Source organism: Hippichthys cyanospilos, chromosome 13, assembly GCF_059441005.1.
Source record: "Hippichthys cyanospilos isolate Australia breed blue-spotted pipefish chromosome 13, RoL_Hcya_1.0, whole genome shotgun sequence".
Classification (NCBI taxonomy): Eukaryota; Metazoa; Chordata; class Actinopteri; order Syngnathiformes; family Syngnathidae; genus Hippichthys; species Hippichthys cyanospilos.
In genome coordinates, this window is record NC_142381.1 from 16,755,494 (window position 1) to 16,779,856 (window position 24,363).

The 24,363-nt window shown below is 36.3% G+C and overlaps 3 protein-coding genes across 5 annotated transcripts; all 3 read left to right on the forward strand.

Moving 5' to 3' along the window:
- Nucleotides 1–1,860: 1,860 nt before the first annotated feature.
- LOC148414049 (ribose-phosphate pyrophosphokinase 1) lies at nucleotides 1,861–11,658 on the forward strand. Of its 2 annotated transcripts, none has more exons than XM_088431925.1 (7): nucleotides 1,861–2,195; nucleotides 4,986–5,175; nucleotides 7,165–7,263; nucleotides 7,333–7,457; nucleotides 8,678–8,851; nucleotides 9,056–9,215; nucleotides 10,580–11,658. In XM_088431925.1, the coding sequence occupies exons 1-7, from the start codon at nucleotides 2,074–2,076 to the stop codon at nucleotides 10,670–10,672; spliced, it is 963 nt and encodes a 320-aa protein (XP_088288051.1). In that variant the 5' UTR covers nucleotides 1,861–2,073; the 3' UTR covers nucleotides 10,673–11,658. The 2 variants fall into 2 exon arrangements, with proteins under 2 accessions (XP_088288051.1, XP_088288052.1); XM_088431926.1 differs by having other exon boundaries at nucleotides 4,986–5,169.
- An 871-nt stretch (nucleotides 11,659–12,529) lies between these two features.
- Nucleotides 12,530–15,839, forward strand: LOC148414050 (solute carrier family 25 member 53-like). 2 transcript variants are annotated; one of them, XM_088431461.1, is made up of 2 exons: nucleotides 12,530–12,756; nucleotides 12,851–15,839. In XM_088431461.1, the coding sequence occupies exon 2, from the start codon at nucleotides 12,904–12,906 to the stop codon at nucleotides 13,774–13,776; it is 873 nt and encodes a 290-aa protein (XP_088287587.1). In that variant the 5' UTR covers nucleotides 12,530–12,756; nucleotides 12,851–12,903; the 3' UTR covers nucleotides 13,777–15,839. The 2 variants fall into 2 exon arrangements, with proteins under 2 accessions (XP_088287587.1, XP_088287586.1); XM_088431460.1 differs by having other exon boundaries at nucleotides 12,903–15,839.
- Nucleotides 15,840–16,151: 312 nt separating this feature from the next.
- tmsb1 (thymosin beta 1) lies at nucleotides 16,152–23,831 on the forward strand. Its single transcript, XM_088431462.1, has 11 exons — nucleotides 16,152–16,311; nucleotides 16,778–16,885; nucleotides 17,798–17,833; nucleotides 17,961–18,056; nucleotides 18,768–18,803; nucleotides 19,948–20,043; nucleotides 20,324–20,359; nucleotides 21,263–21,358; nucleotides 22,464–22,499; nucleotides 22,985–23,080; nucleotides 23,251–23,831. The coding sequence occupies exons 2-11, from the start codon at nucleotides 16,786–16,788 to the stop codon at nucleotides 23,295–23,297; spliced, it is 675 nt and encodes a 224-aa protein (XP_088287588.1). The 5' UTR covers nucleotides 16,152–16,311; nucleotides 16,778–16,785; the 3' UTR covers nucleotides 23,298–23,831.
- Nucleotides 23,832–24,363: the final 532 nt, after the last annotated feature.

Genomic DNA, 24,363 nt, shown 5'->3' on the forward strand with positions numbered 1-24,363 from the left:
CCCCATGATGGAATTCATTGGTTTGCTGTTATTGTTGCTTTTAAGAGAACCGATTCATTCATGTTTTGTTTTTACTACCCGTGAGAGTCACTGTGGTCTTCTGTCTGTGTTGTCATATGTTTTGAGAAATAAAGGACATCCAAATCAGCTACTTGGAAATGGCATTTCATGACAAAGATGTCTCAATGTGATTGTTTTGACAACATTGTATTATCAAATAAGGATTTGAGCAAAACTGGGGTCATTTGTTTGCTAAAGGAGCGTGTTTCTTTTGATTAGATTTTCCTTTTGACAAAGAATGCGTTTAACAAGTTACATTTTAGATGCTAAGATGCTTTCATGAGGATCGACACCGTCGAGTGTTGAAGAAGGTACAAACTATATGAACAATAACGTACGCACAATTTTTAAAAGTACAATATCAATTCTTATGTAACTTTACCCTTTTCATCGGCTCTTCGACTCGTCACTTCCTGGTATTGCTCATTCATTTTCTCCAGCTGTAATAACTGTCCTACTTGGCCGGGAAAATTAATGATGATTAAAAAATAAACACGACACAATCACACTCGGAAAATGAACGGTATACTTTGGTATTATCGTACTTCCGTGGAGAATCGAACCAAAAGTGCAACCTTAATGAACCTAGACAAGCAAATCAGAAGTATTTGGGGTATTATTTCTGTGATGACAAATTTATTTTTTGAATGTCATTTTTGTTTCTTTCATTAGCGTAACTTGACAAAACTCACGTCAGATTCAAAACTGGAAACGTTTGATTTTTTTAATTACCGTTTTTGTCCAGCAGGTGGCAGGATATTTTAAACATCCCGGAAAATTCTACTTCGTTCTGCAAATATGCCTTGCATGTTGATACAAAAGAAAACTAAACCTGTAAGATGAAGTGTGTAGGTAAAAAGAAAAAGACTATTAAATGATTGTCAGTGAATCTTTTGGAATGATCTATATTTGTGCTTAAATTAGTTATTTAAGTTATACTGTAGTTTGGTAGTTAACACCAAAAGTAGGCACATAATACAACAACAACTAATAATAATAATAATAATAATAATAATAATAATAATAATAATAATAATAATAATAATAATAATAATAATAATAATAATAATGAGCTTTCCCGTGTTTAACTGGACTAACGCCAGTATTTGTGAATGGCACCAAAATGTTAATTTTGATTCTTTACCAGCCTATAACTCAAACTGCACAACATAGTACAGGAATTTTTAATACGGTCGTAATTACAGGCGATTTGCAATATATTTCGACTAAAAGTAAGCATCACAATGCAGGGTGGGGTAAAGTATGTATATAGAGTATTTTCAAAGTTTAGATGCAGCATATACTAGTTTTCACTGGAGAAAAAAAAAATAGGTAAAATCTCATTTACATTGGTTAAATAATTGTGAGTCCAGTAAGTATTATTGTCTAAGCAGTTCTGTTTATTTTGAAGTCGTTGCGCCGGCGGCATTTTGACACAAAAAGAACGTCGAAGGAGTTTGCATGACGATCGACAAACATATTTGTGTTTTCCGCCACAAGAACATCTTATTAAAGAACAAACACGTAAATTTTCTTGGGTTTGTCGCACTATAAATAGTGAATGGTAAAACCGCAGCGAGGCTCTCACTTTCTATTGGTACGTACATACTGTACATGCAAGTGTTATATGTTAAGTTGATTGTTGTTCTCGTCGTACATCAATTTCTTTCTTAGGACATTGCCTCGATCACAACAGACGTTTTTCAAGATGACATTAGAAACAGTGCGATTTTTTTGTTCCTTCAGTGTTATAAAATCCGAGTGTACGTGAACGCAGCATTCGCTGTTGACCATGTCCGCTGTGACGTCATCGCGATTAGCACTGAGTGAAAGCGTGCGCGCCGCACGGAGGGGAAAAGTGTTGCACGCGTGATGTGTCGGACTAGAGGTAGCTAGCTGGTCAAATTAACTTTTGAGCGTATCACTTCGCTGACAGGCTTTCGTTTTCGTTCACTAATACAAGCGGTTGCCGTCGCCTGCTTGCAACGACCCGACGCCCTGGACCGCAACAGAATGCCAAATATCAAAATATTCAGTGGTAGCTCACACCCAGACCTGTCCCAAAAGATAGCCGACCGCCTCGGTTTGGAACTGGGCAAGGTGGTTACCAAGAAATTTAGCAACCAAGAAACATGGTGAGTGTGTCGTTGTATTTTTTTGAACAAATTACATGCAACTTGCTAGCTAACTGCGCCAGTGTAGCCTAGCTAACGCAGAAATGTCCACGCATGTGTGGATTGCTGCTTTGTTTATTCCGAATCTCACGTTACATCATGTGCTTGAGCATTTCTTCGATATTTTTTATTCTTGAGATCCGGCTCAAAGTCCGTGTACTAGTGCACTCGTTGTCCTCACTAATAAGCCCATTTAAAGCACGAGTAGAACGAGTGCGTATCACGAGTAACGTTTTTCACACTACTATGGCCACATTTGGCCTACCAAGGCAATCTTAAAATAGACTAAACATAGCTTATCAGAAATGTCAGCAACACGTCACTAATCAACTCAACTTTATTTACAGAACGCTTAAAACAACCTTTCCTGTACACAAAATGATTTACACGGAGTAAAACATTTGTCATTCAATCAAGTTATGATTGATAAGTGCCGATACAAAATATCGATACCTCACCCGATGCGATCACTAACTAGGCCTTGCAAATTACAAGAAAATCTAATTGCCATTAATGTCATGAAATTTGAAAGAAAATGCTATACTAGCATTTACCTTTTTTTCTCATGAGTTGAGACCTGCGCATTATAGTGTGGCGTATCTGCATTTTTTTACTAGCCACCAGGGGGCAATCCACCTACAAAGTAGGGCTGTTGGATACCACTTTTGTTTCTCACTGATACCAGAATGAATGCTCAATTCTTGCTATGTATGTATGTCTTTCTTTAAAAAGATGTCATTTTTTTCAGGGTGGGTTTTATCTAATGTACTGCTGACACCTTTGTCTACTTAAAAGTTGATTGCTCATACTGGTATTGGTGGAAAAAAAATAATTTTATTCAAGAAAGACAGTTCAGACAAATGAATAACATACCATGAGGGGTGTTGGATACCACTTTTGTTTCTCACTGATACCAGAATGAATGCTCAATTCTTGCTAGCCTACAAGACCAAGGGCCAATATTACCAGTACTTACACTGTAAGTACAGGTGTCGAACTCCAGTCCTCGAGGGCCAGTATCCTACATGTTTTCAAACCCTTTCCCTCAAAAACACCTGATTCAAATGATTGGGATCATTTTGAAGCTCCTGCAGAGCTTGCTAATGAGCTAATCATTTGAATCAGGTGTGTTGGGAAAGAAAACCGGAAAACATGCAGGATCCCGGCCCTCGAGGACTGGAGTTTGACACCTATGACTTACAGTAACACTCTTGGTTTTGGGCCTTACCTCTGCATACATTTCCTGAAATAAATAAATACATAATTGAAAAAATAGTTTATATATCTCTTTGTGGCCATTTTCCCCAAAACTGCAACAAATTGCCTGATTTTTTTTTTTTTTTTTTTTGTCCTTCTAATTTCCAGCACATAAGCACAGATACCTTGAAATAAGGTTGGTATTGGCAACAATCCTGATACCTGATATCAAACAGAAAACATCATTAATCACAATGGGAAGTAAATATAATAAAAACAGCAGTGGACCTGAAATTGAACCCTGTGGAACACCATATGACATACGGGAAGTGCAGGACTCTCATAAATCGTCCTGTCAGCCAAATAGAATCCTAGCAAGTCTAGGGCGACTACTAAAGCTCATAGGTGCTGTAAATCAGCCAACAGAGCGCTGTAGTCCACCGTATCAACCGTTACAGTTAGATGCAATAAAAAAAGACAGTCTCCGGTTAGTCGAGTAAAAAACAGTCTGTGCACTGAATTATAATGGTTTTGCTTCTTAATTCATTTATGCTAGCAACTTCCCAATGCTCCTTTGCCCTCGGACTTGTAAAATAATACAGGCACAGTCAGAGGAATGCGTGATCAGAGATGTTTATAACCTGTATGATTAAAACAAAAATAATCGGCAGATGCTTATGTGAAGCAAAATGGCAAAAAATAGCCCCAATAATCAGCATTGCCAAAAGATTAGTTTTCCTTAGTGTATCCTAATAATGGTACAATTGTACTGAGAATGCTCTCGAAATGCTCCCAGTTACACAGAATAACAACCTGGCACATGTTTCATGTTTTGCTCATATTCCTAATGTACCTGCTTACGTGAAAAAAGTTTATTTTCATTTCTTGTTTGCTATTAATATACTAAGAAATACTAATCTTTTCATTTGTCTAACAGCTTTTCACAATTTTGTGGGGTACTGCAATTTCCTGTGATATGGCAATGTATCTTGTTCTACCTTTTATGATACAGACGGACTTTATTTTTGCTTCATCTTATTTTGTACCGACTTGGTGGTACACTGGTTAGCACGTTTGCCTCACAGTTAAGGGACCCGAGTTTGAACCAAGCTGGCTCCGGTCTTCCTGTGTGGAGTTTGCATGTTCTCCCGGGTTCTCTCCTGGCACTCTGGCTCCTCCCACACTCCAAAAACATGCATGGCAGGTGTATTGGACATACTAAATTGTCCTTAGGTGTGATTGGGTGCGTGAATGGTTGTTCATCTCCTGTGTGTCCCTGCAATTGGCTGGAAACCAGTTTAAGGTGTCAAATCAAAACTTCATGAATGTAAAAATTTACACTTTGTCTCTTTTTGTTATTTTGTCTCGCAAAGCAGACTGAAATAGTATGATTCTTTGCACATCATTAGGTTGAAGCAAAAATAATTTTTAATTGAATGGAAAAATTCCCTAGCGCATATGACACTCACCTATTGTTTATTCTGTTTCCCGCCAGCGCGTGTTTGCTTAGCTCTCGGCCGCTAAGTGATGTTTATCTTGTCACCTCTGTGACAGCGTGGAGATAGGCGAGAGCGTGCGAGGAGAGGACGTCTACATCGTCCAGAGCGGCTGCGGGGAGATTAACGACAACTTGATGGAGTTGCTCATCATGATCAATGCCTGCAAGATTGCGTCCGCCTCCAGAGTTACTGCCGTCATCCCTTGCTTTCCATACGCCCGCCAGGACAAGAAGGACAAGGTGGGGGTGAGGGACATCTGTCTAATTTTCTCTGTCATGCTGTCACGCCATCCGACGTCATGACGAGAAGCCTCTGGCCATGTCCATGCGCTCCATGCTGCTGCTTTTGGATTGGTTTGGATTCCTTTTCTTTGCTGCTGTCTTTGGTCTCATCTGCTTTGGTTGCAAACCTGTTCCATTTTGCACAACTGATTGCTTGCGAGCCTGCAAGTTTCATGATTAAAGGGGAACTAAATTTATTTAGCCATTTTCAGCTGTCACAAGTTCAGATATCTGTAGTATACTGTAAATTTTGGACTGTAAGCCACACCTTTTTTTCCTCATGAGTTGAGACCTGCGCATTATAGTGTGACGTATCTGCATTTTTTTACTAGCCACCAGGGGGCAATCCACCTAAAGCAAATGTGTGTGTCAATTTATGGAACTACTATGAGATAGAACTGAACTCCGAATCAATTGTTGTGTTCGAAAAGAGTTTGAAAAATATCGTATTCACATGTTGGAAATTAAACATTTTAAGTTGAATAAAATCTAAAAGTTTGTCACACGTTTAGATTTGATAATACATGAATTATATGGGTTGCGTTTATAGGTTCAGTAGGTTAATCACCTTTTTTCTCAATTCTTGCTGCTGAGACTTAGATTATGTTGCAGTTTATAGTCCAAAATTTACAGTAATTTGATCAGTAAATTGTTTGCCATATCTAAGCGATACCTTTTGTAAAAAACACATTTTTTAATTACTCTTGTCCTAAAATTGACGTCATGCGCTCAAGGCTTGTATTGCAGCCAAAAGCGGCCCTCCTCTTTTCTTGTTTTGGTCACATGACGTTTTCAAGCTGACCCGTGATTGTTCGTTACCTGTGAAGTAATATTCGCTCGACAGCTATTGGAAAATGTGGTTTTAAAATGCACATGCAAAATAATTTAGGCATGAAATCAATCATAGGGAAAAACAGTACTTTCTACTGCTGAAGTCAGTTTAGTAGCCTTGTATGTGGTGCCCTAAAACAGTTTACATGATGTAGTCTGATAATATTCAACTAGATCTTGCTCAAATTTAACAAAAAAAAACACATTAGTAAATGATGCCCTCTATTGAAAGATGAATGTGCCAAAACTTTTTTTTTTTGTTTTTGTTTTGTTTTTTCAAAATGAGGTATTTCAACTTCCCAAATTCAGTTTTGTTATATATATATATATAGATATAGATATAGATATATAGATAGATGGATAGATATTTTTTTAATGGGAGTTTTGTATTGAATTAGAACATCGTATGTCAATATCTTAGATTTGATTTTGCAGACATATATATGATATTCTGCTGCATTGTTTGAAAACAAAAAGAAAAGAAATGTTAACGTTTTATTATAAGTATTCTTATTTAAACAAACCGCAGAAGACTGGTCGCTAACTGAAGCTTTTGTTAGAATTTTACAGCATAGTGTCTCAAATTTATTAAAAGAAAATAAATACATGATCAGTGTGTAAATCTTCTAATATCAGTCTTCTGCCTCCTCAATTATCATTATCAGCTGTGGAAAAAAAAATTATACAAATGTGCAACAATGAGCATGTAAAACAATTGTTAGGCTTTGTGAAACTGCTTATGAAATGATCCATTTCCATGTGTTTAAATTGCGATATACAGTAGTTGTATTCTTTTCAGCTCAAGCGCATTTGATTGACTTTGCGTAGGATATCTAATCACTCAGATGTTATATGTCATAGTTCAGATCATATTGCATTTTCTGGAACACCATCTGATTTTCTTTGCCAGCTCATATTACAAAAGCTCATAATTTTTGCTTGTAACCAATGTTTGATGGTATCTTAAACTATTATCGATTCTGTGCAACATCATTACAAAGGCGAAGTGCGATTTTTCAAACGTGATGCTTAGTTCTCAGTTCAGTGCTATTTTTAGCCCCGAGTCATGCTTGGCCGTCATGTATTTTTCCTCGTGACTTAACCGATCCATTTTCATTGCAGAGCCGCGCGCCCATCTCCGCCAAGTTGGTGGCCAACATGCTGTCCGTGTCAGGTGCTGACCACATCATCACAATGGACCTGCACGCCTCGCAAATACAGGTCTGGGTTGTCCACGTCAGAGTTACCGGACGGAACTTTGACCTAGTCATTGCCGTCATTGTTTTCCAGGGATTCTTTGACATCCCAGTTGACAACCTTTACGCAGAGCCCGCCGTGTTAAAGTGGATTAAAGAAAACATACCCGAGTGGAAAAACTGCACCATTGTCTCGCCTGATGCTGGCGGAGCAAAAAGGTGAGCTGACAAGCTTGTCAGTTATCTCATTCAATCCCAAAGACGTATTTTTACGTCTAGACATTTAATTAGATACATTTACATAGTGTTTGGTACTAAATGAATAAAATACAAGAGAAATCAATTATTTTCAGTAATTCGTTACTAAAATAATTATTTTCTGTATGAAAGTAGTAAATAATTACTTTCGTACTTTAGTATCTAAGGCAGGTCCTGAATTATTCAATGACCTTAGTACTTTACTAGTCTTTCAAGTAATTGATTACTTTAACACTGAAGTAATCAATTTTGGTGCTTCAATAACATTTACAATGTACATAATCTATTACTTTTTAATACTAAAGCTCTAGGATTTTTTATTCGTTACATAAATTAATCGATTAGTAATTAACATGAAATGATTGATTAATTTAGGACTTAATTACCAAAAGTGATAACTATTTCAGGTCTGACAGTAGCTTAGTACCTAAAGCATGAGCTAAAGTATTAAGTGAGCTTAGTACGATAGTATATAAAATAATTGATTGCTTAAGTAATCAATTTTAGTACTTCAAAAAACTTATAAGTACTCAATTACTTTGAACGCTAAAGATTTAGGATTATTTATTACTTAATTAAAGTAATCAATAAATAATAAGCCTAAAGTAATTGATTTATTTAGTACTTGATTACCAAAAGTAATCTATTACATGAAAGTAGTTTTGTGCCGAAAGCCAGTACTAAAGTATTCAATGACCATCGTGCTTTAGTATATAAAGTAATTGATTTCTTAAGAATTTCAATAATTGATTTGAGTACTTTAACATTTACGTAGTCTATTACTTTGAATAATAAAGTACTAGATTATTTATTACTTAATTGCATAAGGTAATCGTAATTTATTTACTACTTTATTCACCAAAGTAATCAATAGCTTGAGTCACCAAAGTAATCAATAGCTTGAGTATTTAATTATCTACTTTAATTGATTACATAAATAAGTAATTCATTTAGTACCTGCTATTTTTAGAACCTCCTTTAGCCAAACACTTGAAAAAAAATCTTAAGTACATGTGGTTACAATTCTAGACTCATGCGGGGGGGGACATTAAATATGTATTTGGGATTGATTGAATTAATCTCTAATTTCTCATTTCTTGGGAAGAAAAAAAAAAGCGCTGGCCGAGACGGTGGAATATTTTCTTTCCTTGTAACTTGGCTTCTTGCCATTCTCCTGGCAGGGTCACCTCCATCGCCGACAGGTTAAATGTGGACTTTGCTCTCATTCATAAAGAGCGGAAAAAAGCAAACGAGGTTGACCGGATGGTTCTGGTCGGAGACGTGACCGCTCGAGTCGCCATCCTCGTAGACGACATGGCTGACACCTGTGGGACCATCTGCCACGCTGCCGACAAGTACCGCCCCCTCATTTTAAATTTTTGCGTTCATTTTCATTAACAAGCTTAAGGTCATGTACTTGGACCTGCTAGTACACCAGTAAGACAATTTCTGGTTCGTCTGTTGCGGCACTAATGACAATGCGCATCCATATAAAACTTAATATAATCATTCATTTTTCTTTTAAGTCTAATAGATTCTCTTTTTTTTATATTTATTAGACTGATTTCTGCCGGCGCCACAAAAGTCTACGCCATCCTTACCCACGGCATTTTCTCTGGACCTGCAATCTCTCGAATCAATAACGCCTGCTTTGAAGCTGTTGTGGTGACTAATACGATACCTCAAGAGGAGAAAATGAGGCATTGTCCTAAAATACAGGTAAACATTTCTTTTTTATGCTGTCTTGTCCATCAAAGTGCACCAACAATGCCATGTGTCTAACCTAGCTCATACAGGTTCTATAATACAGACTCTCTTCTACATAAGACGTGTTACATTCCAGACAGTCGTTAGTTGGCCGAATGTGTTCGTAAAAAAAAAAACACTGTGTTATTTCGTACATCAAGAGCTGCTCTGGGAGGGAAAAATCAAGTTGACTGTTGTCACTGCTTCCGGCAAGAACTTCAAAATAGTGTAAAAGTGTACCGAGCCCATTGGCGTTATATATTATACGCTTCTTGCTACGGTAGAGACTGACCTCTCACAGCATTTCCTGCTCAACTAAAATGGAGAGGATTGGTCGGGGGTGATTCTCTCCGTGTATTGTTCAGTATTTCATAGCTTTTGTGTCCCATCCCTTTTAGTTCCTGCGCAATAACGGTGTCTATTCTTCCCGCATCATTTTGTTCTTTGTTTTGCAATATCACTGCATAAGAGCTGAAGATTTATTGCAGTACACTATCAGCGGTGGAAAGACATACTGGGCGGGAGGTTTTTTACGATGGCGGTATCACAGAAAATACGCTAAATACCAAATCTGACTTACATGCAACTCGGTACGTTTCTTCGAATGTTCACAAATTGAAAGTTTTATGTAGAGGACTGTCTAAATGGGTATAAATACTTGAAATGTTAAAAAGTTTTCTGTGCGTAAATGTCATGCTTTTTAATGCTGTGACACAAACGGTAGATTTTACTTTTCAATTTAACTCTTTTCCTAAAGATCTGTATTTATACGTGTTTACAAAGTCTGGACATTAATTCCCATGTAGTAATTTACCGATTTTCTTTATTCAAATATTAGGGCAAAAGGATGTCTCAAACAATTTTGTGTGATTAAATGTAGTACCTGGGATTGAATCTTTCAAATACATAAAAATACCATCAACAAAAACACCTACTTCGAGTGCATTCAAAGTTCACTGACCTCTCACAATATGGGAAATCCGAAACGCATTCAACCGGCAACAAATGTATAACATACGAATATGAACACAAGAAAATATGAAGAATTTACCAAAAAGAGGAGTTTTTTTCTGTTTTTCTATAGTTTTTTACATTGTTGCCAAACCTTTTGTACGTCCGATACACGGTAACATAGAAATGACCAGAATTTGACTCCAAAATTAAGGGTTCGTTTTATGTACAGGTACAACTGATTGATACTGTACATTGTGTTATCGTGACTCCTTTGTAAACTGTAGTAGAGTATACTTTTCTTTCTTGCATTGTTATTATCCGGTTGTCACATTCATCCAAATAAAATAATAATCTGCCCAAAATTCCACCTTGTCAACTTCCAGGTTATAGACATCTCCATGATCCTCGCGGAGGCCATTCGAAGAACCCACAATGGCGAGTCGGTGTCGTACCTCTTCAGCCACGTACCCTTGTAACATTGTCTGCTGTTAGGCCAAAAAAAAAAAGAGGCATATCCTCCAAACACAACCCAATAGAGAATTTCCCCATGACTGGGGAAAGCAAGAACTATAATGTCTGTTACACAAATCCTACTCCCACACCAAATAGACCGTATTTATTGAGCTTGTCCACAGAGAGACCATCAAAGATTTTGTGGTGGTAAAATGTGAAGAGGTTTAAAGGCTATCATTGCTTTTTGGAGATATTGTATATGGTGGAAATACTGGAAATGTTACACACACAGGTGCATCTCAGAAATTAGCATCTCATATAACTTTTTTTTTTTTTTTCAGTAGTTCAATTCAACAAGTGAAATTTGTAGATGACACACATTGATTGTATTTTTTCAAGGTTTTACAGTGACTGAAAACCACAAATCATCTAAAAAATGGATTATTAGGCAAGACAATTTCAATGGTTTGGATGAGGGCATATGAAATAGATTTTCCTTGTTAAATCAATCTCAGTTTTACTTTTTGAGTCGAACTATAAAGAGAAAAAAAATATCTATAGTATTGTTTCTGGAGATGCACCAGTAACCCCCCCCCCCCCCCTTTTTTTTTTTATTTTGTTTTTTAAGATTTTGTATTTTAATTCCCAATGATATCATTTACATTTTAAGGAGGTGCCATTTATTCAGGTACACATTTTTAATAAAACTGAATCAAATTTACGTTTTGTCAGCAAGCACATACCGTACATGTGCCAAATGGACATAAAACCAATAGGATCATTTGAGGCGTTTGTCCTGTATTCATTTATGTGGCCATTCTATTGTTATCTTTTCATTAATAAATATGTGGATTTTATTTACTGCATTTCACTCCAAATGCCGTCCAGTAGCAAGATTTTTCTTTATCCCCCTTGTACTATTCTCAATGTCAATTATTGTCTTTGGTCACAGCGTTCATTTATGTCCACATGTTAAGTTACCTTTTAATAAAACAATAATGGCTATTCATCTTTGTTGTGTTTTATTACTATACATCTCTCCCTTGTTGTTTGCGTGGTTACGTTCCCCAAAGATACTTGCGGTAACCGAAATCCCCAAAGTAGATTCTGAACTTTTTTTTTCTTTTTAGCTTTTGTTCCCTTTTTAAGTTTGTTTCTTTAAAAACAAAGTACATAAACTATATTTTGTCAGGTTTGATTTTTTTTAGACAATTATTTTTTTTAATAAATAAAATTGCTGTTAGACTGCTATAACTTAAAAGGAAGAAAATATTTTTTAAAAATAGCAATGTAAACTTGCAGTGGAAAACGTCAAAAATGGTAAAAATAGTGATTATACAATTGCTACAATCAATATAACTACTTGCAATGAAAACACGTGGAAAACGTCAGAAATATTGTAAAAATATTAATCATACAATTGCTACAATCATAACTGCTTGAAATGAAATGCTTTGCCATGAGAATGGATGCACTAGTTTCTCACAACTGTCTAACAAATGACGAACCTGACACATGTTCATAAAAACCCGTGATAGAGCGAAGCCGATAACCGAACCGCAATGTAGCGAAGGAAAACCCCATTATTTAAAATCCTTCAAAATACAAAGCAAATAGCTTAATTTTGTAAAATAATTTTAGTAAATTACTCACACGACTATTGCCAGCTATTATTTAACTATTTAACACCAACACATTCACAAAGCTTCATTTTAATACATCTTGTTTTAATTTCATGGTTTAATTATATTCGAAAAACAAGCACGCCCATGTTGGGTGGTTGACTGACAGAACCAAATGACCAATCACGGACGATTTGACGCATTACTCTCGACCTATCGTTATTCTTAAGAGGGCGGGTCTATAATTGCTAAGCGCACCCTATCCTGTTACGTATAGACGCCTGCTACTTCGAGCTAGTCTTATAGGGAGAAGGGTGAACACGTTTTAATTTTGAATTTCTATTTTTCTGTGTTGTAAAATTGAAGATCATATTGGGCGTGGGAAATAATTTCGGTGCTTTCCGCTTTTTTTGAGTTGATAAAGAAATCAATGGTGCTAATATTTCGGTTTGTATGCTCTCCTTTTGCTGTTTGGTGACAAAAGAGTAAGTACAATATTGCTTCATTTATATTTCAATGTTTATTTTTTTAAATTTTTTTTTAAGGATTACTATTTTATATACTACTATGGTTGTCCAGGCTCAGGGTGAGGCACTTGAAATTGACTTGTGATGTCATAATTCATCTGAAGGATGGCAGGAAGTCCCAAACCCGCTCAAGATGAAGAACGCCTGAGGGACCCGAAGACACGTTTCCATAGCTACCTCCACGGTGGGACGTCAAGCTTGTTGTCCACGCTTATCGTCTTCCCTGTCTACAAGACAGTTTTCCGGCAACAAATCCACAACATCCAGATTCACCGCGCAGTCGAGCAGCTCCACAAAGAAGGCCTTGTCAAGCTCTACAGGGGTGTTACCCCGCCGTTATTGATGAGGACGCTCAGTGGGACGCTCTTGTTTGGACTGCAGGACACCTTCCTCCGCTTTCTCTCAACGCCCTCCCTTGTCGACTTCCCCCTGTCCCTGCGTCCTGCTGTGGCGGGACTTGGTGTCGGAATTGTAGAGGCGCTGGTTTTTACACCGTTTGAGCGTGTTCAAAATGTCCTGCAGAGTGGCCACAACGACCACCGCCTACCAACGTTAAAAAGTGTTCTTGTTAAGCTGAAATGTCAAAATTTGACCTCGGGTTACTACCGGGCTTTTCTGCCCATCACGGCTCGAAATACCCTTGGGAGCTCCCTTTATTTTGGTTTGAAGGGACCCCTGAGTGCCGCTGTTGCAGAACATGGGCTTTCCCCGTTAGTGTCTTCTTTTATTTCTGGGACTTTGGTTTCCATGGCAATCAGCCTGAGCTTGTATCCGCTGTCTGTGCTGGTAGCCAACATGCAGGTAGAGGTGCAGAAAGATGTGAAAGGGGTGATGGCCTGCTGGAGGATTTTGTGGAAGTCCAGGCAGAGGAGCGTCCTGTTACTGTATCGAGGTGGTGCCCTGGTTATTCTCAGATCGTGTATCACCTGGGGAATCACCACGGCCATTTATGACAGGCAGCAAAAACGTTCAGGGTGAGCACATATCACAGTAAATATTATAATAGAAATGTAGTATATCACAATGAACAGACTCTGAAATTAGCCAAAACTTCAAGTGTGGCCTCAAGTCAAATTGGTAGACTTATCGGTTCACTAAACCTTTGAGGGGAAAATCCAATATTTGACAAATTCAAACACAGGTTTTATGTAATTAAGAAAGTCTCCTCTCTAAAATGAAGTGTCCCAGTTAGGAGACATTTTTAAAATTCAGCAAAATGTGTCACACACCATAAAAAAATGTAGTTTCTAAGAAAAACTCATTTTTAGGCAAAAGATTCTTAGGCATCCATAAAATATTTTGTCCAATTCTTCGATCTTTACATCAAAGGACTTTCACATCAAAGGGAAAGCTTTGAACGAACACCCTAGGGAGCTGAAATTTCCCCCATTTAGTTATCACACAACCAGTAGTGTGCCAACAGTTGGCTAAAATACTGCCGGAATAATGTGGAAGAAAATGACCCAAAAATTGTGAAAATACTGCTGTACAAGGGTTAAATCCTTTTGTTAAGAGAATCGGGAAGCCAAATCCTATTTAGAAGAAAAGAAGAACATTATTTGTTTACTTCCACATTTGAGCAAGTGTTTATTGCACAGAAAATAGATGTGCAGGTGACTCCCATGTGCCTTGCATTTCTACTGTACTCAAGAATCAGAACAGCTGTATAATATCCTGTCTGTATTTCGTAGACAGATGCAAAACAATAAGGACAGAATCATGTTCAACGTTTAATGTTAATTTTGACGTGATGCAGATGTTAAGCTGTATTAAAATAGTTTTGGCTGACTCCATTAAACAGTCATATTCTTTAAATGTATGGGGGTGTATGAAAGGTTTTAAGCATCAGAAAGAATACAAGGGATATATTTTTTTTGTATTTCTCTCTATCTATCTATCTATCTCTCTATCTATCTATCTATCTATCTATCTATCTATCTATCTATCTATCTATCTATCTATCTATCTATCTATCTATCTATCTATCTATCTATCTATCTATCTATCTATCTATCTATCTATCTATCTATCTATCTATCTATCTATCTATCTATCTATCTATCTATCTATCTATCTATCTATCTATCTATCTATCTATCTATCTATCTATCTAATCCAGGGGACAAAGCAAGTTTTCCAATCCTAACCCCTCTCCCATTTCAAATATTTGAGGAAACAAAACAGAAAAAAAAATTAGCATCAGTAAATATAAAAACTTAATAAATCTTTTTTCCCGCGGATAGATTCAATGTATTCACCAACAGATTCAATTTGTTAAGAAGAATATTTGTTACTTTTGAGCTATACTGAAGTTTGGACAATAAAAATTGCAAATTGTATGCCTCCTTAAAACAAACCCTATTGATTTCCAATGATCTAGTCAAAAACAGCATTATAAAATAAAATGACACTTTAGCTTCATCACAAACACATTTTGACAAATGTCAAAATTCTTACATTTTTCAAAATAAATCAACTAATTTACGGCCAGGGATGTATTTTAACGTTTTTAAGCGTCCAGACAATAAATCCCAGATACTTTCGAATCGATTCAATACCAAAGTATTTGGTCCCAAAATCCCAGATACTTAAGTATCAATTTAAAACATAAGTAAAAAATGTGAAAATACATCCCCGGCATTGAATGAGATTAACTCAATGAATTGCTTGATTTATTGAGAAGTAATGAATATTTTCACAATTTAATGTAAAATAAAATGAAATTAACACAAATACGTTGATATATATTGTAATATTAATAACCCAAATTATTTCAGGGACCGCCTGCAGTCAGGCAACAGACCCCCGGGGATTCGCGGACCCCACTTTGAGAACCACTGATCTAATCTCGATTAACATCTAGTTTTCGAACTCGCGAGCTGGGGAGCTTTCTCGATTTAATTATCTTCCCATTGCATACGTATGCATTGCACAGTATGTCTGTCATCATGAAACGTTACCAGATGATGCGTATGACATATGAGAATATTAAAAACATCAATTATTTCAGAAGAGGTCCTTTTTGAAAACGTATTTCCTTTTTAAAAGAAACATTTGTCATGCTCATAAAGTGCAGGGTGGGTCTGGTTTATATATTTATTTGCAATGCCACGTGTTGTCCTGTAGATGGTGGTATAGCACAACTAACCACAAAGAACTTTTTTTTCCCCAGCAACATAGGAATCTCACAGAGTTTCACTGCCGTGAATACTCAGACAGTTCTTGCTAACTCGCATGTCCAAACAAGAGCAAAGAATTGGACTGTTGCAACGCAGGAATGGGAAACCATGCCCATAGCTCGAGGGGCCGCCTTTAATATTGACATCACGTCCAATTGAAGAAGTCTGTGAGCTTTGGTAGCCAATCGGAGCCAATGGCATGCAGGTGTGATTTCGCTGTACAGCTCACTTGGGCGTGTTGCTTCTAGTTAATAATCTGTTTGTTTAGCGCGATTCCCGCAGACTTTTTCTAACCTGCAGGACACTTTGAGAGCACCACGCGACTCTACAACAGGTAAAAAAAAATAAATGTTGACTATGATTAGTTGCACAATGTTGCTATCAGCAATAGTTGAGCAACATTATGGGCAAACGTTCCTATTAAAATTGCGCATTTAATTATAACCGAAAGTTACTTTTTTATAGCTCGTGTGATCTAATCCAGCTGTTTACATCTGGCACAATGCAACTTCACTTCTGTTTTCAATGTAATTTTTGAGCAGGGCTAGACTACAAAACATGTTATGAAATGTGCATTGTTTCATGTCCCCGCGGGAGTTACGTAACCTTTCGGGTTCAGTTCGGCACAGGCATTTTAATGGGCTTGGCGTGTGTACCTGTATGGGCATGAAGTGCAGACCACACCTATTGTGATGAGCACATAATTAGATTATGTGTTTAGTTTAATAAGATTGAACAATTTTAAGCATTGCTGCTCCATCAGAAACCTTTTTTAAAATTGTTCTTTTCTTTTCGAATAGCTTGCAGAATGTGCGACCAAAAAGTCAAAACTGAAGTGACTCATTTTGATAAAACCACTCTGCGGAAAACCGAAACAGAGATGAAAGTCTCACTTCCAACACAAAAGGGTAAGTAGGATTTTAAGTACAATGCTATCCCACGCACCAGTTATCAGCAGTGGCACACTTCCCCCCGTCAACTGTTTAAGAGCACCTGTAGACTTTGGATCGTGTGTCATCTGGGAGTACACACCCAAAGGAAAAAAAACACACACACACACTTCTTGTTCACTTTTTATTATGTACTTTAATGATAGCCTGCATTGTACTCAGGATGAAAATTTGCATGCTGCTAATAAAGAACAACATGCCAATTCAGTTTCGGGTTTTCTCAACTGCTTAAAGAGTTTGCGTGCAAACTTTCTCCTTAGGAGGGCCATATAAGGAAAAAATCTAAGAATGCAAAGGCCATTTTGAAATGATTTATCAGGCACGCCAGCATTAATGAATCAAGCAGTGACATTGTTAATGTTTTGTTTTGTTTTGAAAGCTGAGCAGAAGGCAAACAGTTGAGTTTTACAAGATTTTGTGGTGGGTGGAGACCTTGTAACCCATCAGAAAATATCAGCTCCTGCGCAGACCAGCAACTTTACCCTACTTCTACATTTAAAACCAATCTGTCAAAAGCTGACCATTGTTTTTGAGCTTTTACTTGGGAATCATTCATGAGACATTGTCACAATTTGGACCTTGACACAAAGCAAAACATGGAATGAACTAGTTTTGCTTGGGAAAAAAATGTTTACTAGTTGCTTAGTCAGAATTTATTGGGTGGCAAATGTCAAATTTAATGCATGTTGTGAAAACCGTAAAAATGGATGCCCCCGGGCCATAGTTTGAACATCACTGACTTAAGCAGTGTAAATATGAGTTGTTTGACACTTTAATGACAACTCTGCAGTATGGATGGTATTTTTTTTTTTTTTTGTGGCTGTCACAACTGTATCACCAATTCTTTGTTCTTGTTTGTCTTATTTTTAGAGATTGAAGAGGAAAAGAAAATTAATAAAGAGGAACGTGAGTGAGCTTTGTAAACTTTTTAGAAAGATTTTAACTCTGGCCTGCCATTTTTTTTCCCCTTTCCTGCCTTCAAATGTTTAGAAAGTCAAAAATACAATCAGATGATCATTGGCTTTTTCAACAGCTACCAGAATGGTCAACGACGAAGTGACGAGATTTAACCAGAAGAAGCTGAAGAAAACTACAACAAACGAGAAGAACACAATGCCCACCAAAGAGGGTATGTGGTAATTAATAAAAAAAAAACATAATCAAAAACATCCTGTTTATAAGTCCGGAGCAGTGGAACACCTCCTGGCCAACTTTATGTAGGACACGCCCAGTGAGAGAGAATAATTATTTTAATGAATTATGAAAGTGTTATGAAACTTTTCGGTTCTCCAAGCTACCTCAGATGTTTTTGGTTTTCTCATTGAGAGAAAATCTGGGTTACTCACACCGAATTTCTGACTTACTGTTAAAGAATTTGTAAGATCACAGCAAAAGGAAAACTTTTTATGGTATTTTGAGTAAATTGTTTTTATTCTTGTGAATTAGAAGATGATGTGCAATTGATAAAAATGTAAAAAAAAATCCAATGTTTTCATACTTTTTCCTCCTTCTAAAAGTGAAACAATCAAAGTAAGTTAGTTGGGTAGTGATGAACAAACGAAGCTTCATGAAGCACTATATTGTTTTGACGATGGCACTCCTGTTTCAAAGAGAGAGGGAGATTTCCACCTTTCCAGTGTTTCTTTAAATCAAGAGTAAAAAAAAAATACCACGATGCTTCATGAAGCTTAGTTTTCCATCACTATCATTGGGCAGGCAACACTCTTTACACTGCTTACTCATTTTTTTTTATATACACTTCCAGTGTATGCCCCCCTCCCCCATCCTGTCAGGATCATGTCTAATGATTTGTTTCCGTTTGTCCATTTGCTTTTTTTAGAGATTGAACAGGAAAGGAAAATAAATGAAGAGGAACGTAAGTGAATCATCTCACCTTCTAAATATGTACTTTATTCCATTTTCAGTTTTCATCTGCCAACAAGAAGTGACCAAAACTTGTGACCGTATTTCTGCCATGTTGCTTTGTGAATTAGATTTAATGTGCATGCTATTTATGCTGGTTACCGCCACAGTGATGGAAAAATGAAGCTTTATTTACATACAGTATAGTTTTTTTTTAGTCCTCTAGATCAGTGGTTCTCAGATGGGGGTACTCAAGATTTTGGTTAAAACAAATATGCAAGAATTTAAGTTCGTAAAACAAATTTTATATTCAGTACGTTATTCAATTTCCTTATTCTTAAAAGCCAGATTCTCCCCCATACTAGAATGGTTGAACCCAAAAGATCTCGACTATGATTCCAAAAAAAGACACTTTAAGTTGAATGTTTTTCTGTTTACAAGTATTTGTTCATAATTATGTTGTTTTGAGAACAAATCTGACACTTTGTTTATTTTCTGGACAAATATGTATTATTAAGTTCATGATTTATTTTTGTCAACAGAGCTCTACTGAAACTATAAAACAGGATGCTTTATGTTTAATATTTTTCTGTGGGCAAATATTTATTTATTGAGAACAGGCCTGACACTTTATGATGATTATTTTTTGTGGGAAAAAATATTAATAATTATTTCTTTTTGATAAAAGACATCTTCCATGATCCAACAGAGGAGTCTTTAGGCTGGATATTTTTATGTAGACTAATACAAATGAACTTTGAAAGAGTCTAAAGTTAAATAAATAAGACACTGATGGCATGTTTTAATTCTGTTTTTAAACCTAAAAATGCTTTGCACTGGTTAAGGAGTACTTGCCTGAAAAAATATTTCGCAGGGGGTAAATCACTGAAAAAAGGTTGAGAACCACTGCTCTTGATGGTACTCTTGGTTTAAAGCTACCACATCTTTAAACCAAGAGTGCCAAATGTAATCAATTTAATTGTACCAGCCCTTGACAGCAGCATCTAAAGGAATAAAAAGATATCACAAGTGCTTCATGAAGCTTAATTTTTCCCCATCACTTAACCACCGTGCAAAAGAAAAATTGCTCTATAACATCTATTAGTTTGCCTAGGCACCCATTTATACAGTAAGATGATCAATTGCTTTTTAAACAGCTGGCAGAATGGTCAACGACGAAGTGACACGATTCAACATAAACAGGTTGAAGAAGACGGAAACTGATGAGAAGTACACCCTTCCGACTAAAGAGGGTGGGTGGTAACATTTTCGTACATTGTCATCCCGTTTTACAGGGAAGAATATCTGTAAATACAAATCTGGTGGGAAATATAAGCTCAGACCACCATTTTATGTCTAATTTACATAAATGTAAGATTACAAAGGGTTCATATGCTTTTTCCTCCTACTACTAGTAGAAAGGAATCAAAAGGAAATTTGTAAATCTGATACACATACAGCATATGCCCCATTTTCCTCCTGTCCGTATCGTATCACCGATTTGTGTTTTGTCTCCTTGTTGATCGTTTTTAGAGATTGAACAGGAGAAGAAAATAAACGAGGAGGAACGTAAGTAAATCACAACTCCCTCAATCTTGGCTTCATCTCTATATGTGCCCATTTTGTTATTTGATCAAAAACTTTGACAGTAAGGTCCTTCCATGTCAAATCATCCAACATATCAAAACATTTTAACCAGGCCGATTTTGGATTTTAATGAAACTTGGTGTACTTGTTGAAAGTGATGTAACATTAAAGCTCCAATTTTAAATTGAAGTAATGGTTTGGGAGCTACACCCCATTAAATTTAGACATTTTCTATTCTCAAACAATCAAAGCAGGCATACATTGGAAAAATATCTGACCGGATGACCTTTGTAAGGCCTAGTACATGATGCATGAATTTCTGAATGGATGGATACTTTGCCTCATTCATAGTTGCAAAACACAATTTTACAGCTTCTAAAGTTATGTCCCAAAGAACATGTGAAATTAGGTTTTATGAATTGGGGGTGAAAAAGAAAATCCAGGTCACAAAAATTCATGTTAGTAAAATATGTGCCAAGCTTGAAAAATTCCCATCCGAAATTGTTGTTGAATTCTCTTTTCAATAAGATTTCTTCTGTGAATCGGATATATAAAGGTTCAAAGAAAGGAGGCCATACCCCTTTCTGCCCCAGAAAATGCTGAAATATGGTGGGCCGTAGCTCCAGTTGGCCTGAAATTTCATACAGTATTTAGTGTTATTCCATCACTATCAAATACCCCAAGTTTTGTTAAACCCGCAAGGTAATATTTTCTCCCTACTTGCTTTTGTATGTTTGATATATTGCATGTTCATTTTTTACCGGTTAGTGCCACGGAAAAGCCTAACAATACTTTAATGAATTCTGCCCTAGTGATGCAGAATTTCTTAATGGGTTACAGACGTACACAATCACACAATAAGATGATAAATGGCCTTTTATACAGCTAACAGAATGGTCAACGATGAAGTGTCAAGATTTAACATGAACAAGCTGAAAAAGACCGCAACAGACGAGAAGAACACACTTCCAACTAAAGAGGGTAGGTTCTAACAATTGAGTACAATTCTCTTTGCCCAAGTGTTAACTTATTCATTGCCAACCAATTTGATAGTCCTTTACACTTATCTTGGTTAAAAAAAATGTATGTTGGATCGACTGTCTAAACTGCAAAAGGTATACTATATTTTATGAATTATAAGGCGCACCTTAAATGAATAACCTTTTTGAAAACTATAAAGGCATACCGCATTATAAGGCGTATAGAATAGAAGCTACTGTAGTGTCTGGGGTTGCGTTATACATCCACTAGATGGAGCTGCGCTAAAGGGAATGTCAACAGAACAATCAGGTAAGTCAGTCAAACTTTATAAATAGACAATTAGAAATCAAGACTAAAAATGATTGGTGGAAAGTACTATCTGAAGAATGAGGGGGAAAACATACCTCTTGATTACAATAAAAGACTCTTTGGCACAATGCCGATGAGTTTAAAAGAATGTAATTATGATTCCATTAAATATTAAACTAGTTTTTTAATGAAATTGCAAGCAAAAACCTTAAAATATATTGTTTTGTTGGTTTCAAAACAACTTCTAGATTTATTTTTATAAAATTGTTTTCTTTTACAATTTTGTGCCTTGTCCCCATATAATTGCTTCAAAATTGGACTATATATAGCATATCAAAATTTCAAACAGGGTGTTATAAAAATTTAATTGTAAAAAATACATTTATAACTGAAATGCAGGAGGTAAAAACTAAAGACTTTACATGGCAAATAAGTTATTTTTTGTCTCCCAAAAATGAAAATTCACGAATTATGCCGTATAAGGTGCACCGGATTATAAGACACACCATCAGCTTTTGAGAAGATTGAAGGTTTTTAGGTGCGGCTCATAGTGTGAAAAATACGGTAATTTACGCCTGTGGGATTGAACGAGTTAATAGCCTCTGCAGAGTTTGAATCAAAGTAAGAAGTCTTCTGTTTTAATTGCTATTGTTAACTATGATAATCCAATATGTGCCTTGAGAGCCTAATTGTACTTATTACTAATTTGAATAATACAGCATGATTTGTTTCTTCTGTATTGTATTGTATTAATGATTTGTTTGTTTTCCTTTCTGGTATTTTTTTGTTCTTGTAGTGATTGAACGGGAAAAGAAAATAAACGAAGAGGACCGTAAGTGACTCACATTTCCCTCAAGCTTCATCTTTCCAACTTCCAAATAAGATTTGTTTTCCATCCCCTCATGTTGTTGGTATAAAGTTGTCACACTATTTCTGTTTGAAAGTCAGGCCACGTCTTTTATTTGCCCTTATTTTGGAATTCAGTTTCTAAACTAACAGAATAAAGCAGGTTTTGCTTTGTGGCATTTAAGGAAGATTTTAACAAGCAAAGCACTCTTTTCAGTCGGAGTCGTGCCATTTCGAAAATGTTGTGAAAAATGGCACGGAAGTGATACTATTCTAACAGCTTGGATCAGTGTCGACACTTGCCTGCTTGTTTGCCACTGTCACGACAAACGCCAACTTCAGCTTTCAAAAAAAGTGCCAAAACACACAAGAAAATTCAAACATTTAAAACAGGCATATTTTAACGTTAAGACTTAATTTTGCCAGAAAACATTTCATAGATTCTCACAGTGAGATTTGCTTTTTAAACAGCTAGCAGGATGGTCAACGATGAAGTGACGAGATTTAACCAGAAGAAGCTGAAGAAAACTACAACAAACGAGAAGAACACAATGCCCACCAAAGCGGGTAAGTGGTAACTTTTGAATACAATTTTAACATTTTACACATTCAAAAATAACTTTGTTGTTAATTGCCAAGCAGTGGAGCACATTGCATGATCATTATTTTCAATAGTAAACATTTTCTCCCGTCAATATCGGATAATTTCTTTCTCATTTAATATTTTTTGTTTGCAGACATTGATGCGGAAAAGAGAATGTCGAAAGGCAGCAGATGTTATTGACACCTCAAAGACTCACTTGGCCTCTTCCCTTCATCCATTTGATTCCATCCCATTTCCTGCCTCCATGTGCCAACATGAGTTGATTAAAACAAATATATATATTACTGTATTAATGTCTCAAAGTAATGCCATGTATTTTACTGCCATTTTTTTTTTATGTATCGATCATTTAGAAATAACCAAAATAAAGTGAGTTTCATTTTGTAGAATTCAAGACAGATTTTCACATTACTATTAATGTACTTTTTTTATGTTGTAAGTGGTGCATTTCAGGAGCTGTTGTAGAATATGGCCCTTCTTTTTTTGGTTACAGTAGTTAAATGTTGCTTTAAATTTGCCACGGAAATCACAAGGTGTCCTAATTCAGGTGTAGTAACATGAGTAAAATTTATACAAGTGAAAATCATGTTTTGATTGTCTTTTGAGAACAGGCATTCTTTATTGCCATGGGATTGTGCATTCTACCTTAATAGTAATGTCAATGTTTGTCAAGCACCAATTTATACAATAAAAGCAAATCACTGTTCAAATATACCTCCTTTTTTTCCTCTTTTTCTCTTTTTTTGTTTTTCTTTAAACTGTTTGCTAAACCAGTGGTGTCCAAATGACAGCCCGGGGGTCATTTGCAGCCATCCATATTTTAGTGGCCCATGTTAAATACAAAAGTACATTTTTGACTTTTAAAAAGTAATAAAAACTTTTGATTGTAGGCAATGTTATAAAAACTGATAAAAAGGCTTTTTCAACACGAGTACATTAAATACGACAAAATCAATGCAGCGTGAACACCTTTTTAAAAGACTGACAAGGCATGAAGGGAAATTCAATTGCATAAACTGGTCCAGCGTGTTTTGTTCTATTTGACATGAGTAGATTCCCTCGAGAGGGTGCCAGATGTGATTTTTCCACAACAGGCTTGAAAAAACATGTTCACATGCAGTGCAGCCTACGACTTTGAAAGTACAGATAGGACGGAGTTGTTTTCAACCTACATGGAAGAAAATTAAAAACATTTATAATAAAGTGGTTTTGAGTTGGTGTGGATACCACCCAGTTGTATTCCAGC